General features: G+C 43.9%; 1 protein-coding gene across 3 annotated transcripts in view; it reads left to right on the top strand.

The window, feature by feature from the left end:
* Positions 1 to 19837, top strand: part of SYN3 (synapsin III) — a 195992-nt gene that overhangs the window by 161957 nt on the left and 14198 nt on the right. For all 3 annotated transcript variants that reach the window (XM_066633384.1, XM_066633385.1, XM_066633386.1), the window contains 3 exons: positions 12565 to 12707; positions 16930 to 17004; positions 19417 to 19519. In XM_066633384.1, coding sequence (XP_066489481.1) covers positions 12565 to 12707; positions 16930 to 17004; positions 19417 to 19519 — 321 coding nt within the window. The remainder of the gene's footprint in view (positions 1 to 12564; positions 12708 to 16929; positions 17005 to 19416; positions 19520 to 19837) is intronic.

The raw sequence follows: 19837 nt of genomic DNA, 5'->3' as shown, positions 1-19837 counted from the left end.
TCTTCATCCAACCCCCGTGATAATTGGGATGTTTTATATCTTAAAAATATGATCAAGATTTGCACATTTTTTCTTCTTTCATTTGCAGCTAATGAGTTTCTATGTAAGGACAAAGTGCCCATTTATGGCCATCAACTGCTTAATGACATCATTTCCTTCTTAATGATGTCACTTCTGGCCCACAGCAGGCGCCATGAATGCTATTCGGCCCACTAAATGAAACGAGTTTGACACCCCTGACCTAGTGTATGAAAATGTTCTGGGCCTGCTGATGATGAAACTATTGCCAAGAAATAAAGCTTTCCAGGCTATAGTGATCCAACAACTTATGTCAGTAACACATTTTTTTTATGGTGGGTGTGTTTGTTTACAGAGGTGTCTTTGTTGTAAGGCTGCCATGGATTGTTTACATGAGACTCTTGATTGAGGCTTTAATTTGCCAAGACACCTAGCTCCTGAAAGAGCAGGTTTGGCAGCAGCTGTGCCCGCTGAATCCTAACCCTGCCTGGTCTTGATCCATCTTCACAGGTTAACACAGACTTGTGCCACCTATAGAACTGATGCAGGTCTGAGTTGACCCATGGCAACTAGGGCTTACCCAAGGGAAGAGAACAACTGTTCCCTTACCCAGAGGAGGCCTCAACATGCTAAAACTCCCCCTCAGGATACAGCGGAAGCACCACTGCATGACCATGTAGGGAGTTATGACTGGGCTGTTAGGGTATTGCTCGGCTTTGCTTCACCCAGTCTGATAACTGAGTAGACGGTGAGAGAGCCAGAAAGTGGGTGTGGGGGATGACAACAGATGGACAGATGACCAAATACATTTAAAAGCATGACCAAGACATTCTTTACAACTGCTTCCTGCCAAAACCCAAAATAGAATTTCTAGTGGTCACTCAACAAAACTGAGGGCCCAATCCTAGTCAGCCCTAGTGCTGGCATTGAGCTCTGGCACTGGGTGTCGCCGCAAGATACGTCTCCAGCACCAGAAGGGAGGGACCATCAGTTCTGCGCCTCAGCACCAAGCAGATAACGCCTGGAACCAGGTAAGAGCGGTGGTGAGGGTTTTCAGGGCAGGGAGAAGCATTCCAGGGCAGAGAGAAGGTGGGGTGGGGAAGGAACCAGCCCGGCAGGGGAGGTGAGAGGGGTGGTTCCCTCCATGTCAGGCTTCAAAGCCCAACAAGGAGGTTGTCTCATCTGCACCAGCAAAATAACTGACGCTGATGTGAGAAGTCCCATTGTGGGGCCTGCATCCTTAGTTGGGGGAAGTGGATGAAAATCCCCTTCCCCTGAGGAGACCTCCAACAGTCTCTGTGAGTTCCCTGGATACAGCAGTAGCCGTTTTGGTGCCGCTGCACCCACGGGCCCTGCCAAGGTTAGGATTGGGCTGTGAGGCATTAAAGCGATTTCTTTTGATGGGCGTTATGGACAGAGGAGGAGGTACATCTCTCTTGATAAGGAAAGTTGAAGGGCACCACTTTTGCCCAGGTCTCTCCTGGGCTTGTCATTAAGTGTAAGGCACTTGGTGTATGAAGGTGTGCTAGACACTGTATGTAGTAACTTGACCCTCAGGTGCCCAAGGAAAAGAGTGGCAAATTCCTTCAATAAGCCCTTCACCTCTTCTTGACCAGAGATTCGTGCCAGATCCATGGCAAAGGAAACGAATGACTCTTTTTACGGGTTATGTATATTTATGTTACTCTGAATTTATTTTTAGGTCTCTTTAATTACACCAGTTAAAGAGCTCCCTTCAGATCTATCCCAGTCATAGAACTTTTTAAAAACACCTTCCCAATGCAATTCATGGATTTAATGATTTTACACCACTAGGAAACTAAAAGCTTGTTATTCACAATCCACAGTCAATATTGTTTTTTCTTATGCAGGATATGGGATTTTTTAAATTAAATAGAGCCAAAAATAAGCAGAGTTACTGTGTCTTGTTAAAACATTAAAAGGTTTTTAAGGGGATGGTCGACTCATCACCATGACTTTCCCAAAGCTGGAAGTAAAAATGAAAAGAAAAATGTTCTAAAACCATGAGCATCAAAATGTGGTTGTTTTAAAGGGGAGGGGGAGCCTGCACTTGACAAAGAACAAATATTTTCTTAAAAGGAGGACAACACATAACGTCAAATGTAACAGTGAAGCTTCCCATTCATCCATGTTCTGACTCAGCCACCCATTGCTAAAAATAACAGAGACATCCCAAGTAATGAATCTAGTTATGTTGGCATTTGCTGGACAAAAAACCACAACACTTTGTCACAAGGGTTATTGAGAACAAGCCCTTTTAGATTAAGGTAGCTATAAAGCATAGCGATCAATTTTTAACATCCTTGGGGCGCAATCCTAACCCCTTATGTCAGTGCTTTCCAGCACTGACATAAGGGCAACGCAGCTCTGAGGTAAGGGAACAAACATTCCCTTACTTTGAGGAGGCCTCCGTGAGTGACACCCAACTGCAGGATGCAGCACATACCCCATGGGCACCGCTATGCCAGTGCTGGAAAGCAGTGGCATAAGGGGTTAGGATTGCATTCTCAAGCTAAGAAATCTTGATCATGTCTTGCTTGGCAAGACATTTCTGATAATCGGAGACTCTTTAGTTTTCAGATGGTAAGTTCTAGCAAGATGAAGTGAAAAGCCAATCAAGAATGAAAATTAACAGGTACACGCCCAATCCTAAAGTGACCCAGCATTGGTGCTGAGCCCTAACACTGGCACCAGGTGCTGTAAATGTGCTGTAAAGACATTTATGGCACCTGGCGAGTAAGGAGCGCCAGTGCTGGGCCCACACCAGTCAGGCTTTCAGCCCAGCACCGGCAGAAGGAGGATGTGCTACCACCAGGGTAACTACAACCACTGTGCGGTGGTGTAGCCTCTGGGGGACAGGGAGAGAGTGGGGTGGGGGGAGGAGCTGGGGCAAGAGGAGGATGGGACCAGCAGAGCTCTTGTTGGCCCTATCCTGTACTCTGTGTCTGGCCAGAAGACCTGACACGGAATCTTTCAAGTCTGAGCCAGCAAAATAGCTGGTACAGACTTGAGAAACCCCATTGCAAGTGCTTTCGTCCCTTCCCCTGAGGAGACCTCTGGCTGCTTCACAGCACCTGCTGAATACAGTGGTAGTTGCTTTGGTGCTGCTGCTCCAGCAGGCTCTGGGAAGCTCAGGATTTGACTGTCACTCTTTTCAAAGTGTGCTCCCAAGTAGTTCTCTCTCTCTCTCTCTCTCTCTCTCTCTCTCTCACACACACACACACACACACACACATACACACACACACACACGCAAACAGGGCTTTTCAACAAAATGCAGTAGGAACAGTGGGCAGGTTGCCCTGTTTCTTTCAGACTTGCTGGCTGTCATCTGGAACTGGCAAACTATCTGAACCCAAAGATCTGACCTAATGTAGCTTGGCTCGCTTATGTTTTAAGAGTGGAAAGAAACATGTCTAGTCTGAAACCAGTCTCACAATTACCCGTTGCAGTGGCTCCCACTCACCAAGGGCCAAATATATGACATGCATTTCAGAGAAGTTTATGAAACGCCATATTAGCAGCACCCATCTTGGATACACAATCCAAACCTCTTGGGATGTAAAAACAGCAGTGTGTGTTCCATGGGAACAAACAGTCTTTTGAAATTTCCATTACCTCCTATTTCTAAAGGAGCCAAAGTATACATCTGTCTTCCAGATACTTTCACTTTTCATTTATAGTGCAATTTAGTTTCCCAAAAAAAGAGAGGTTAATGGAACTTCGTTTTAAAGAAAAAATTTTGTGTAGTGCACTAACACAGCAATGAAAGCCATAAGGGACACATGAATCTAATTTCCTGTCTTCAGACATGTCTGTTCTTCTGCCTTGATAAGAAACTCAGCAAGATTAGTTGTAATCCTGATTAACCCTTCAGTGTATCCCAGAATGGGCTTCGGACTTGGCTGCACTGTGATTCCCTTCCCAGCACTGAAACCTCTTGCCTTCTTTCCTCCCTTCACCTGGAAATCCGAAATAGAGTACTTTTCTGCAATTGGTAAAGGGCAAAAGAGAGCGACTAAGATGATTACGGGGCTGGGGCACTTTCCTTATGAGGAAAGGCTACGGCGTTTGGGCCTCTTCAGCCTAGAAAAGAGACGCCTGAGGGGGGACATGATTGAGACATACAAAATTATGCAGGGGATGGACAGAGTGGATAGGGCGATGCTCTTTACACTCTCACATAATACCAGAACCAGGGGACATCCACTAAAATTGAGTGTTGGGCGAGTTAGGACAGACAAAAGAAAGTATTTCTTTACTCAGCGTCTGTGGAACTCCTTGCCTCAGGATGTGGTGCTGGCGTCTAGCCTAGATGCCTTTAAAAGGGGATTGGACAAGTTTCTGGAGGAAAAATCCATTACGGGGTACAAGCCATGATGTGTATGCGCAACCTCCTGATTTTAGAAATGGGTTATGCCAGAATGCCAGATGCAAGGGAGGGCACCAGGATGAGGTCTCTTGTTATCTGGTGTGCTCCCTGGGGCATTTGGTGGGCCGCCGTGAGATACAGGAAGCTGGACTAGATGGGCCTATGGCCTGATCCAGTGGGGCTATTCTTATGTTCTTATGGTAGGACTAGTGCTGGTCAAACCCAAGAAACGTTGTAGATGAGTGTCTAAGATAGGAACATTTCAGGCAAATCTGAAAAACACACCAGGAGGAACACAATTCCACCCCACTCTGCCTGACCTTTGTGACAACAAGATCAGCAGTGCTAGGACACATGCTTGTTCCCTCCACCTCTGGGTTTACTTGATTGCAGACCCTTTTTCCTTGCTCCCTACAATGTAGTGAAAGGCTGCCATCATTTGCAAAGAACAGGAGAAAGGGGCTGATGGAGAACCCACAAGGAGGAAACACAGTGTGTACAATAGGAGAGGAGCAAAACAATTTGATGCAGCTTTGAGCAGGCCTTCCCTCTCCATGGTAGTTGTGGCTATTGTTAGGGACAAAAAAACCATGTTCTATTAAACGTCATTAATTGCCTAGCTTAACACAGGAAGTAGATTGAAAGGATCTCTTTTTAGTTTAAATCAGGGATGTCCAAACTTTTAGGCAGGAGAGCCACATCATCTGTTTGACAGTGTGACGGGGACCAAGAAAAAAATAATTAATTTACATTTAAAATGTGAACAAATTTACATAAATTTACATAAACGAATATATTAGAGATGGAACTTATATGAATGAATGAATGGTCTCATGATAGCTCAGGGCTTGTAAAAGGCCTTGCACAAAGCCTTTCCATCACTGCCGCTGCTGCTTCACACGTGAAACAGCAAGCAGTGGAGAGAGCCCTCGGCCCTCAGCTCGCACAAGAGGTCAGTCGGCCTCACGCCGAGAGCAGTTGTGTCAGGCCCACATGGGCTCCAGCAAGTCGCCAGAGGCTCATTGGAGCCTAGGGGCTTCCCAATGGCTGGATTGGGGGTCCCCGAGGGCTGGAAATGGCCCCCGGGCCAAGGTTTGGGCACCCCTGGTTTAAATGAAAAAAAAAGCAGTGGGAGTGGCTTGAGACCATGAGGTGTAGAGAGGGTTAACACTTCCCCGGTGCTGTTTTCTTGCCAAAAATCATGCCCCTAAATGGAAATTTGTTCAACTATTCACTGCAAATAGTCACTTCAATTGCAGTTTTTGCAATTGCTCTACACCAGGGGTGCCCAAACCCCGGCCCTGGGGCCACTTGCGGCCCTCGAGGCCTCTCAATGCAGCCCTCAGGGAGCCCCCAGTCTCCAATGAGCCTCTGGCCCTCCGGAGATTTGTTGGAGCCCACACTGGCCCGACGCAACTGATCTCAGCGTGAGGGCGACTGTTTGACCTCTTGTGTGAGCTGTGGGATGACGGCTCCCTCCACTGCTTGCTATTTCATGTCTGTGATGCAGTAGCGGCAGCAAAGGAAAGGCCAGCCTTGCTTTGTACAAGGCCCTTTATAGGCCTTGAGTCATCACAAGAACTTCATTCATTCATATAAGTACATCTTTAATATATTCATTTATGTAAACTTATGTAAATTTATTCAAATTTTGCATGTAAATTAATTCTTTTTTCCCCCGGGCCCCTGACACAGTGTCAAAGGGCTGATGTAGCCCTCCTGCCAAAAACTTTGGACACCCCTGCTCTACACTGAGAAAGTTCACACACACACACGAGGGACAAGGCACAAGTGAAGTCCTCTCTTCTTACTGAATGCATCAAAGTACCGAGCAGGTTAACATTTAGAAATATCTTTCATTGATCTGGCTGATTTTGTGTTACATGGATTATGATTTCTGAACATCCTCGGCAAGTAATCTTTGAACTTTCTGTGGGAATATTCTCAGTAATGGAAGATATTTGTCAATATGACTGGCCTGAACTTTTTCACAGACTGTTATGAAAGCTCTATGGCAAACAGCAGCTGTTGGTTTTAGAATAAATACATTGCTGAACAAATAAGCAGGCAGTTTAGCAAATAGATAGCAAATAGTTATATTTGCATTCTTCAGAGGTATCAGCTCATCCTGTGGGTGACTGAATTTATTCTTAGCTATAGGTAGAATTACATTCATTTAAGTGGCAGTTACAATACACACTCATAACAATCCACCAGTATAAAATAACAAGCAGTTCTAAGGAAATTACATACATCATTTGTGCATAGCTGTTTCTGATATCAGAGCAAAAGTTGGAAATACTCTATTGTCACTGAATGCGCAGAAGAAAATTGACTTGTCTTTGAGAAATTTGTTTCATTTCCCTTGAAAATCCTCATATGTTTGTCCTTGGGAGAAACGCTGATGTTTGCTTAATGTCACTTTGTGTGAAATTTTTGTTGCAACCATAATTATAAGCTGCATGGCAATGTTTGTTTGCAAAAGGTATAGGCATTTTACTGGATTTTAGTGTCAATGTGTCCCACAGTATTTTAATTCAAAAATGATTACCCTTCATATATAATATCTATATGAAGCTGCTGAGGAAGGTTGTCAGGGATTTGGAATGCAGTGTCATCAATATGCAGGTGACACTGTTTTATTTCTCCTTTCCATCAGGGGGTAAGGAGGATGTGGAGGTTCTAAATTGGTGCCTGGCTGCTGTGAAGGAGTGGATGTGGGTTAATAAGCTGAAACTCAATCCAGACAAGACAGAAGTGCTATTGATCTGTAGGAGAACTGACTCAGAACTGGGATTACAACCTGTTCTTCAACGGCTGTGCTCCACCTGAAGGACCAGGCTTGCAGCTTGGGAGTGGTCCTGTACCCAGTCTTGATCCTGGAAAATCAGGTGTTGGCAACATCAGGTGTTGGACACCACTGCAGCCAAGCTCCCCTCTTCCTGGTCCCAATCCACCCTCGTCCGTTCCCTCATCACCACGCCATTCTGCCCACAACGACCCCATTCCACACTCCCTCCCTCTTACCTGGGCTGCAGGTGTCTGGAGTCTGCTGCCATGCAGGGCTGGCCGCCTGTTGCTTCTGGCGGTGACCAGCCCATGCGCTGTGGTGTTTCACATTTTGCAACTTTCAAAAAGTGTCCAGCACCAGCAGAGTGCTAGTTCCTGTGGCACTGGCTGCTTTAGGATCAAGCCATTAGCCAAGTATGTTTAACTACCTTGGTATAAATATATGATAATTATGATTTACTATGATTCATCAAAAAGAATCCTGGGTCAGGGAGAACATATCTGCTCAATTGGATCCACTCTTGGGTCTGTGTTGCAGGATTTATGTTGTCCATTCTGTTTTAATAATAACTGAAGAAAATAGGGTACATCTGACTAAACTGTAAACTTCAGGAGGACTCCTGTTTATAGATTTAGACCAGATTAATGTACACTGCAATCTGCACACACAAGTTCTCGTTGAGATAAGCTTAGCTGAATCAAACACCTTGTCAACACCTTGAGTTTTGGGGTGTTTTGCATTTGCCTTTACAGTATTTAGAATATGATTAACACGGAAGGTAAAGGGGGAATTTGGACAACGTAATATTCCACAAAAAAAGAAAATTTAATCACGCCTTTGGCACAAATAGAGTTGACATCAAGCTAGATGTTTCCTGGAGCCTGTGGAAGAGCTAGAGTGACTCATCCTTGTGCCGAGACGACGTCATTAACAACCTGCCTCTGGAGTCACTTATTAGCTTATTAACTTTTTTAATGGACTCCAACAGCCAGAAACCACAGTACAGCACAGTTTATAACAATTCATTCTAGCAACAGTCTTGATCATCTCAATTTCAGCCACTTAAAAAACTCTAATAGCCTTCAGAGAATACTTTTGAAATTAAGCTTATGATGTGAGCAGCTTCAACACATAGCCCTTTATGCTGTGAGCTACCACATCCAATTAGATTTTGTTACACATTAAACACGTCATTAGGGTTGATATGCTTAATTTTTCTGTTTTAAATAACGAGCAGAGGGACATCTAGACTGGACCGGCAACCTGGGGAAGGGGCTTTAAACTCTTGCCCCTATTATGGTCCCAATCTGGATCACACACGCCCCTGTGGCTGTTCTTGGCCCTGGAAGGAAAGCTCCCATTGATACTGGTTGTAGCTTCTCTCCCAGGGCAAAGAGCAAACACAAGGGATCCCAGTCTGGATCACTCCCCCATCCCACCCCAGGTTATGTTTAGTACAGAAAAGTTGGGCACATCAGCTCTAATGATGTGTTTAAGGCAATGTGTAGTTTGACCCTTACTTTTATATATGCAGAATTGGTGGCAACATAGCCAAAAGGCCTGTTTCTCTCACTACTGTAATTGCACACATATATCTGAATATTACGAGCAGCTTGGTGCCCTACTTGTTTTTCTGCTAGCAGCCTTTTGACTGTTCATTTGTATGACTACACAGTACATTTGCAGCGCAGGTGGCTTTAAATTGTCACAGAAAAGATCAGGGCAGGCAATTGCCTCTTCTTCTGTTCTTTTAAAAAAAACAAAAAACAGAAGAAGCTCCATACCATTAACAAGCAACACAGGTCCATGGTAGGAATGCTTTTCTTTCTTTGTTTCAGCTATCACAGTTCAGAGCCTCTCTCCATCAGAAAGACAGCATAGCAACTCTATCAGGAACTGTGGGCAAGGCGCAGTGATGTTGTGCTCAGGATGTAACAGCAACTCCATCAAGGCCTCCTGCACCCTTTCAAAACATAATCCAGGAAAATCAAACTAGTTGTTAGTGATATCCTACATTTCCATGCTTACAAAGGGCTGTAAGGTCTGAACATTATGTGTGTAGTATAGCATGAATTTTTATAGCGTGGTGGCCTTAGGCAAGTCACTCTCTGTCAGCCTCAGCTACTCTATAGGGAAAATTATGCTTAGTTACATGAGAAACATTTTGCACAATCAGAAAGCTCTGACTTAAGTTATAGCTTTATAAGGTATAGAAAACTTTTACTATATAAAGTACTTAACTATATAAATGTTAGTAGTAGTAGTAGTAGTAGTAGTAGTAGTAGTAGTGTATTATTCTGCACCAGTCTGACTTTAAATAAATTCTTATTGACATCAGTATGTCTGTTGCATTGTGATTTGGTTTTCAAAGAGAAACTACATTTACTTATGTCAGCTGGTGATAATTCCCAAAATATCCAAAATAAGACAAACACACTGAAATACTGGAGACCAGTGGAGCTACACTAAAGAACATCAGTGACATTTTATGCTATAAGTGGGTGATACCCCTTAAAAATAAATATAAGGCAAGTCTTTCTCTTGAAGTTGAAGCATAGGTGAGACAGTTTTTGTTCTCAGACTTCTGCGGAACATCAAAATACAAATGAAGGATGACTCATCAGGACTAGGTTAGAACTTCTTGGGTTCCATGACAACCAGAATTGACCTGTCAGATTTAGCAGAGCACAGTTCAGATGTGATGATTGTAGTGGCTTAGAAAAGGGCACTCTTGTATGTGGGAGATATTTTAAAGAAGTTACTGTGATCAGAACAATTACCTTGTAAAGACACCAAGCTCTGTTCTCAATATGGTAGACTTCAGGTACTGATAGAACTGATTGAATTCCAAACACTTGGGGGGTACACACTTGGGTACACAAGACCACCACCCAAATTATGGAAGGCTTCTTACCTTTTGCCCTCACTCTGGTTTTAAAAAGTTACAGGGGATCATCATTAGACTAAAATTGAAAGAATTGAGGGTAGAGTAGTAGATCTCATTAGAACACCTTTTACATTTTCCCTCCATCACTAAAGACCTGGATACGGCTCTTCAGATGCCTTGGTTAAAATATGGAATACCAAGGACAACTGCAGACACCAGCACAATTAGTTCCATACATTTTTCCCCACTGCTTGCTCTGGTGCCCCTGGGTCCACAGGTCTACTCTGGTATCCTATCTCCTGTCATCCAACATAGTCTTCTTTGGAAGAAGATCTCCACACAGAATATTTCTACAATCATATGCTCCACAGCCTTCTAACCTTAGAACAGAAGATCATAAAAACCCTTTGTCTGTGGGATATGGTGTTTTTTTTCTGATCCTCCTCCAAAATCTGCTAGTAAAGACAACCATATTTATCCATATGCATATGTATCCATAAATATATTATTACTTAAGGTTCTCCATTGTCTCAAAACCCAAGCACTCCATGCACACCAAACCAGCTTCATTGAAACTTTTTCTACTCCTTTAGCCACCAGAATGCTGGGGAATGCTAATCCCCAGGTTCTGGAAGCAATAATCAGTTTCTCTGGCAAATTCCATTGATTCCTTAAGTGTGTTCGGCGCTCTGGCACCTCAACGATCTATCAGAAATATTTGCTATTCATTTAGTCTGCGAATTGAAGGTACTCAGGAGGAGTGGTTTGACCCCAGATCAACGGAGTTATCAGTAATTCAAGCCCACAGTACGCTAAAACAAAACAAACAATCCAATCCCATGCAGGCTGCCACCCTGCAGTACAGTGGCACTGAAATAACCGCCGCTGTATCCCACAGCGCCAAGGAGGCAGCCAGAGGTCTCCTCAGGGTAAGGGAACATCATTTATGCTGGGCCTCCACAGTCCCTATGGGACTATTTGTCACCAGTGCCTTTTCTCTCCCGGCTGCCACAATGTGCCTTATGGCACATTTACGTCAACGATTGCCAGAGCAGTGTGCAGGAGTCTGGTACTGCCCAGCAATAGGATTGAGCTCTGAAATTCATTTAGGAATGATGTCATCTAGGGAAAGATGAGAACCAAGTAGTACTGACTAAAGAAAATTACTTAAAACTCAATTCAATGAGTTCAAATCTCCTTCTGCACAGCCTTCATTCTTAAATCTCCATTATTTTGTATACACGCATGTCATGCCTCGCTTCATTCTCCTTTTGTTTCTGAAACAAGAAGTCAACAGAACTCACCATCTGATTCTTGCTTGCTTTGTTTTCAACTACGAGTCCCATAAACCTGATGAGAAATAATATGAACTGCCAAGCGCATAAAAACTACCATCAGAAAAACCTTTTTTTTTGTCTGTGGGCCAAATCCTATCCAATTTTCCAGTGCTGGCGCAGCTGTGCCAGTGGGGTGTGCACTGCATCCTGTGGTGGAAAGGCAGACACAGAGGCCACCTCAACATATGGGAACATTTGTTCCCTTACCTCGGAACTGCATTGCAGCTGCACCGGTGGTGGAAAATTGGATAGGATTGGGCCCTTTGTTTCCTATGAATATTTGAAAGACCATTTTCTGTTCACTTTTTATTTTGTTTTTTTCATACTGTAATAGTAAAACGGATACATTTTTGTCATTTATAATAGTTGGTCACAGATCTTGAGGCTACATTGTGTGCAGATTACCACAGAAACAAGCAAATCGTGTTTGTTAAGCCCATGAAAAGCTGGACAAAGCACATGGATTTGCTTTTGATCTGAGAGTGAGTTATGCACCACAGTCTGGCAGGCATTACATTAAAAGGACATTACAAAGGCCTCTAGGGTCTTACAGTATCCTCCGACCAGGAGTAGTTCACCCATGAGACACACTGAACCTCCCTTTTTTATGCAGTGAACTGGGGGGGTCCCTTGCATCCCTTGTCTGCCCTCTGCCTGGTGGTTGATTTCTCACTTATTGCTTTGTAGTATCTGTCTCTGGATTCTGTGTCTTCTTTGCCTTCCATATGCTGGACTTTTGGTCTGATCCAGCATATCTTCTTGTGGGTATTATGCAGGTCTGCTGTCTCTATGTTCTCTGTGTTAGATGGGTGGGCAAGTGAAATGTCAATGTTACACTTGGGGACTCTTTCAGAGAGTATGCTCTGGTGGTACTCTCCTACTCTGACGCTGGGTGGCTTGATCTTCACTCAGAGGGATCCCACAGAGGTGGAGGCTACTGCTTTGCTCACAAGTGCACTTAATCTCTCATGGGTTCTTCCAGCATGGAGGTTCTTGTTCCATACACATGCCACCCACCATAATGACAGGCATTTTGCTAATTTTGAATAATGACATGCAGATGTTACTGATCATACTCATATACTCCTTTTTTGTTTTTTTGTTTTTCACGGTCTATTTGGGACTTGGTCAACAAAAGGTCAAAGTGGAGAACCAGCATGACTTCCAAGACATTGCAAGTGTGGTAGCCATGGCCAAAACATATGTCACAACAGAGACCTTCGTTGACTCCAAATATGATATTCGAGTTCAGAAAATTGGCAGCAATTACAAAGCTTACATGTAAGTTTGCCACAGACAGTGAAACTGGGTTGGAGAGAGTAAAGTGTTTCATTTAAAGGAAGTACTGTTGGCAACCTTCAGTCTCGAAAGACTATGGTATCACGCTCTGAATGGTGGTTCTGGAACAGCACCTAGTGTGGCTGAAAAGGCCGATTGAGGAGTGACAATCCCTTCTACACTGGGAGTAAGTGTATTCTGTCCCTGGTCTGTCTCCCTGGCTATAGGCCTTCCTTCTTTGCCTCAGTCTGTTGGCCAAGTGTCTCTTCAAACTGGGAGAGGCCATGCTGCACAGCCTGCCTCCAAGGGGGACGCTCAGAAGCCAAGGTTTCCCATCTGTTGAGGTTCAATCCTAAGGCCTTCAGATCCCTCTTGCAGAAGTACTGTACTAGCATTCTAAATACATCACACTGACAAACATTCATTAAGGAGATCAACAGATCCTAAACAAAAAATTCTGATTCTTTTAACAAGCAATAACAAATAGACTTTTATAAAATGAATTTAGGTGGCTGCCTATAGATCACTCTATAGGGGAAGAGAACTTTAGTAGGTGCAGACAAAAAGAATTCACACTTCCCAGAACTGCCATGGTTCACTACAACATAAGGTAATGAGATCAAGGTCCTGATGATAAGAACTAGCAAAAAGGACTATGCAACTGATTAAGCATCTCTGCAGCTACTAAAAAGGGGGACAGCCGAAGAGTCTAGTGAGCATTGGGTCAAATACAAGACATGGGATGACTATACAGCAGAGCAGCCGCCACCAATTGAGGTTCAGGGAGCAATGTGCATTAAGATGTGTGAAGGGAAGGGGGAAAGCCCAAAACTTCATCAGGTGGAGCAGCTGCAAGAAAAAGGGACAAGGAAGGCCATGACTAGAATTTCCTGAAGTTACAGTCTAGTTCATTTTTACCTCTGGTTTATTTTTCTTTTTGTATTTTTATACTGACCTTCTTTGAAGGAACTAAGGGTAGGATACATAGTTCCTCCCCTCTTTTTGACTTCACAACAACCTCACAACAACTTTTCTTTTTATCTAGTGTGCTCTCTGAGACATCTTGTGGGCCACTGTGAGATATAGGAAGCTGGACTAGATGGCTTGATCCAGTGGGGCTCTTCTTATGTTCTTAACCCTGTGAAGTAGGTGAGGCTGAGAAAGATAGTGACTGGCCCAAGATTACCCAGGAAGCTTCATGGCTGAGTGAGGATTTGAACTCCAAAACCACTACACCATCCTGGCAATCTTTTGACCTTTCAGCTACCCTTCCTTCTTCTTCTATCAATATTGCTTTGAGGGTGTACATCTGCTTTTACCTCTCCCTTCAATTTCAGTTTTGTAGTTCTCGTTTGCTCTCTGAATAGTTCTTGAGTGCTGATTTTGGAAAATTCCAAAACTTATTCATGCCCTCTAGTGGAATAACTAGAAAGCTTTCTACTGTAAACACAGCTTGAACATTGATGTTCTGACCAAACCACTTGAGAACGTCGCTAGGACATTTCATTCACATCCCTGTGTATTTGCAACTTTGATCCAAATACCTGTTCAATAACAAATCATAACACAATCTGCTGTTACTAGGGCCAGCCCAAGACCTTCTGGTCTCTGGGGCGCTATGCCTCGTGCTGCCACCCCCACTATTATCCAGTGATGTACGTACCATCCTCTGCTCCTCCCATTCAGTGGATTGGAAAAGGAAGAGGGTGCTGAAGAGGAAGTGGGAAGGAGTGCGAAGGGCTCTGATGAAGTTCCAGCACACCATGCTCCTCTTCTTCCCACGTCTCTTCCCCTTTTTCATTCTCCAGTTCAGGGAATGGGAGCAGCAGCAACAGTGGAGGTGAGTGGTTGAACAGAGATGGGCAGCCCTGTCAGTCTGCTGTCAGGGTTAGTCCATCCATGAAGTTAGCTGAGGTAACCCTCAGCTAACTTCATGGATGGACTAACCCTGACAGTTACACAGTACTCCAAATGCTTTTATAAGCTACACATTGGACATCTCTTCATGGGCCTGTTGAAAATATCACTGTAACATTTTTCCTAGAGGTGAAGTAGGTACTTAACTACTTACTGAACCATTCACTGTGAAACTGTCTGCAAGCAGTCTGTCAGGCAGAACAGGAAAAGACTTCCCCCGTCGACAAGTACATCAAACTTCTTTATGTAGATTGCATATTCATTCCATAACTAAAAGTGCCCTAATTAGAGACATTACTTTAACCAGTTTTCTTTCTGTGATGCAGCACTTCACAGAATACATTCATTTAGGTGAAGGAAACAAAAAAGAGACTGTATATATGATGATTTTTTTTCTGGAGAAAAATTATGTGGGCAAAATGCAAGAACACAAATTTGAATGCAGCCATCTCCTCTCATCTCTCCTCATTTTCTCATTCAAGGACTCTTAAACAACACTGATTTGTGGAGTCATTAAAGAAGGCCACATCCGACCTTGCAGATGATTTTATCCAGCCCACATCATTCCCCACCATCTTGGAGCTAAAAATAGCTCAAAAGACACACTTCCAGGTTTCCCAGCATTGGTATATTCCTCATTCAGCCACTACAGGTGCTGAATGTAATGCAATGGAATGGAATTACAGGGGGCGCCGTATCCACAGATTCATTTATCCACAGATCGGGTCCTCAGGGACCCCCAAGCATGCCTCCTCTGGAGGTGAGGGGACTTAACTGCAAGGTGTTCCAGAACTGAATCCCCATGGATATAGGGGCACACCTGCATTCCATTACATTCAGTACCTCTAGAAGCTGAATGAGATATATACTGATGTTGGGAGACCTGGAATATAATTATAAATTAAAGTTAACATTTATGTTGAACTTATATGGAGCAGAAACTGATGCCAAAAAAAAGTTTGTGATCCAGGTTGCTTGTTTTTTTTCCTTTCAAAATCCATTCCCCTCTTCTTGTGCAACTCAGTTTTGCCCTCTGCTGCCCTCCTCCTTCCCCCCCCTTATTGTACTCAAACTCTCAGCACATCAGTTCTCCATGCATGTATTGTTTATTTTCCAGGCCTTGACAGTCTCAGATAAACAAGGTGGCCCTCATACCCTAAAGTTTGGAGGCCCCTGCTTTAGAGTATTACCACTTCCTCAGCTTCTCAGTATATAGTTCTAACTATGGAATATCACCATAGTTAAAAGTCCTTTATTATGGGTTCTTCTTGCTTCCCCCCTGAATTAAAATGCCTGTGGTATAGTTAAGGCAAAGTGCAGTGGTCTTAATTGAACATCACTTGAGTGCAATGAAGTGCATTGTAGTTATTGCTTTTTTTTTTTTAAACGTTTCAGCATGTGGTAAAACACTTGCTTTGCTGTAAGAGTGTTTTGCCTATAATGTGACAGGGGAAAAAATGGAGCAAGGGAGCCCGATTACTAGCTCTAGAATAGACTGTGGCTATCCCAGCTTTCAGCAACCAGCTTTCTTCTCATAGTATACTTGCCACTAGGCGGGCTTTGTAAATTCTGCACTCTTCTTAAGCACAAAGCTCAAAAGGCTGTGTTTGCCAGCAGCATGGGCAGACATTCATAGCTAGTTACAAGAAAGGACACTTGTCCCCTTTCATAAGTCCTGAGGAGTCACTTGGAGAACCTGGTGGGTGGCTTTTAGAGCCACTGACTTTGTGGTATATTTCCACCAGACTACCCTTAGAATGGAAAGCAGACTCAGTATAATCCCACGTTTCACTTTTCTTTAGTGTTTCACTCACATCACTCCCTTTTTACAACCAGCTCTAAAGCCCACTGATGTCTGTGGGAAGCTTTCTCTTGGCTTTTCTGGCACAGGGCCTCCTGTGTAGTTTACATTCTACACTACAGAGCGCAAGGTTAATTATTCCACAGGCTTTTCACAGACATTTCTACTGTACAAAGCCTGACATACCCAGGAGGGTTCATAAGGCCTGTATAAGAATACCCAGCCAGCATTTGGATAAAGATGTAACTAAGTGGGAGTATGCCAGCATGCAGGGGGAAGTTCCCAGCGAGCTTGCAGATGGAGTTACACATTTAGCAGTCCAACTGAAATTGTTAGGAGCAGTGAGGGCAGCAGGGCAGAAAGGATCCTCTGCCCACACACATGCTGTTCCATTTCCTCCATTTCCACCCTGCTCCTCCCTCCATGTTCTTTTAATTTGGTGCAAAAAAAAAATTACAATGTTTGGAGGAATTGATTGTTCTAATGGGGCTTGTTTGTTTTTCCCAGGAGGACATCGATCTCTGGAAACTGGAAAGCAAACACAGGTTCTGCCATGTTGGAACAGATCGCCATGACCGAGAGGTAATAAATAGAAAGAACTGCAGCCAAAAATTCAATAGGCCTCTTGGTGAATCCAATAACCAGGGGCATGGGACTGTATTAAACATTATCCTAAATATGCCATGGTACAGAAGTTAGGTTTATATCATGCATTCTTGCCTGGTGCAAGAGCAATTGCCTCCCAAGAAAGAAGGGAGGCAACTGGTCCTTTCTCAGCTCAGAAGCCAACCCTCCCACTTCTCCCACCTACACCATTCTAGCACTCCTTTCCCCACATGAAATTAGTCTCACAGTGCCCTTATCCTATCTGCACATTACAGAGAGTGAGATAGTCGGCTGATGTGGTAGAATCTAGATTATTCTACTTCATGCCACAGGTGGGGAGTCATATTTAGAATGCTTCCCTGTGCGATAGAGATACTGCACCTTGTGAGTGAGTAAACTGAAGTAAATCTTTACTGTAGACTTCTCCCTGATTTGCTGTCTTTCTACATGCAGGATGTGTTTTGCATGGGGGGGATTCAAAAGTGTGACTCTCTACTTGCAGTCTGAAGTGGAATAGCCTAGAATCCTACTACCCCAGCTTCTGATGTCATTCTGGCTTTGTGTCAATTAATTACGTATAACCCACTCCTGAGACACTTTAATGCAACCTGCAGGTTCTTGTTAGAATACTGAGAACCTCAGCTTTCACTTTAAGTTTCTAAGCCTTGTGGATATAAAGATATGACTGAAAATGTGAAGGCAAGGAACACTAAAGACTTCAGGCTAACCAAGCAAAACTGGAAAAGCCCTAATTATTCTGTTTTTAATTTCAGCTTGAAATCTCTGAATCATGAATATTTCAAAGGCTGAAGTTGATAGGGACATAATATTGTAAGGGTGACTAGAAGGTTGAGAACCAGTCTCTTCTTCTGCTTTAATAATCTAATGCAGTGGTTCTCAAACTGGTGGGTCGCAACCCACCAGTTCGTATAACGCTTTCCCCGTCCCTTTGAGGGGTGGGGGAAGGAGGGAGGCAGTGTTTTGCAGGAGGTGCTTTGCACCCACTTTTAGCAAATGTTCCAAGCCTCTGGGAGAGCTGCGCAGGGCTCCCTGCACCTCCTGTAGCCTGCTGCAGCCCTGCCTTCTGAAAGCGCAAAGCACCACCCCCACTGATCTTGGGGATCACGTTGCTGCCCTAGCCCCTTCCCCACAAGGACTTACCGAGGGAGTAAAACTCCCTCAAAGTTTGAGAACCACTGATCTAATGTACAGATTACTGACATGGATCTAACCTTAGTGAGACTCATGCACGAGTCTTAAAGGGTGGTTGTGGGGACTCGCCCAGAGTGTTTTTAGGACTCGACTTGACTTGAGTCTCCAGTCTTTTTGATACGTGTCAGACATGACTCCGTGGAAATAACAGAGCTCCTGGCAGGGTGTGTGTGTGTGTGTGTGTGTGTGTGTGTGTGTGTGTGTGTGTGTGTGTGTGTGTGTGTGTGAGTGAGTGAGTGAGTGAGTGAGAGTTCCCATTTAATACTCCAGAAGATGCATTCACAAGCAGCTCATTGGCAGCTGCACAGCACTAAAATCACTACAATGCCTACAACATCACCTATAGACTTGGAGAAGGAATAAGGGGAATGTCAAAGACAAGGTGCCACAATGGAAAAAGCCCTGCTCCTTGTTGCCATCATTCATCACACCTCAGTAATTGGGGGGGCCTCTAGAGGAAAAGGTGGCCCTTCAAGTATCCATGACCCTGATCATTGCTTTAACTACCCTCTCTCTAGTAAGAAGACTAAAAAGACCCAGTAGTCATGTTTTGGTGGGGAGGGGGGATTATATCCCAGGCCCCATTGCCCAGCCTGGCTTGGAGACCTTTTGCTTTAAGAATTTTTGGATTGCAGTGAATGTTCAAAAGCAAAGTACAGCTGCATGGTAAGAAAACCCAGCTAAGAGCATTCCTTTTCCTCTTCCATTAAAAGAACAGGTGCAGGAGCATGGCCTCCTCCTACAGAAGCTTCTTCTTCTTTCCTTCTCAGTTTCCAAAAGATCAAGGGCTACTGAGGGGCTACTTCTTAAGGCTTCTTCACACTATCTATTGAGCATGCCTTGAGCTTGAAGTTGTATGTTGGGAAGAAGCTGTCTGGCTACAAGGAGCAGCTGAACTGCTATAGACTCCAAAAAAGTCAATTTTTTCAGTGCTATTTTAACTCCTGTATTTTCTTGTGTTTTATTGATTTTATGGTACACTGTATTCATTTTGATGTAAACCACTTCATGGTTTTTAACAGAAAACCATATACAAGTAATTTAATTGAAGGCCATCCATGCCTTGCAAACTTCCATAAGGTGAGATGGCTATATGTTTGATGGGAACATGGATATCCCTGAACAAGATGCCTCTTACTAGTATATCATACAAATAATCTCATGTGGTTTCTGCAGGTATCGAGTCTGGGCAGATTCTGTTGCAGAGATGTTTGGAGGCCTTGATATTTGTGCTGTCAAAGCTGTCCACAGCAAGGATGGGAAAGATTATATCATTGAGGTGAGAGACTATGTGGAGTGTTCATATCCTTCCTATAAGAATGTGCATAAAGACATACATGTGAAGCATTCCTCGAGATCAAAATGCTAGATACTTGTACGGATGTATAGCAGATAGAGCAATCAAAGGTGGTCCACCAAGAAGCCTAAATCATTTCTCAAGCAGTGGTGCATGCACCATGGGGGTACGTAAGGTGGTGTCCAGTGGTACTCACAGCACCCCCAGACACCCACTGCCCAGCAGTGAGGATGCAATACAACATGACATGACTAACAGTGGTAGGAGGCTTGGCAGGCAGAGCTCCAGCACATGGTTTTC

This window comes from Tiliqua scincoides, chromosome 7 (genome assembly GCF_035046505.1).
Source record: "Tiliqua scincoides isolate rTilSci1 chromosome 7, rTilSci1.hap2, whole genome shotgun sequence".
Lineage (NCBI taxonomy): Eukaryota > Metazoa > Chordata > Lepidosauria > Squamata > Scincidae > Tiliqua > Tiliqua scincoides.
Note: the sequence above shows the minus strand (reverse complement) of the source record. Positions and strands in the feature narration are given on the sequence as shown.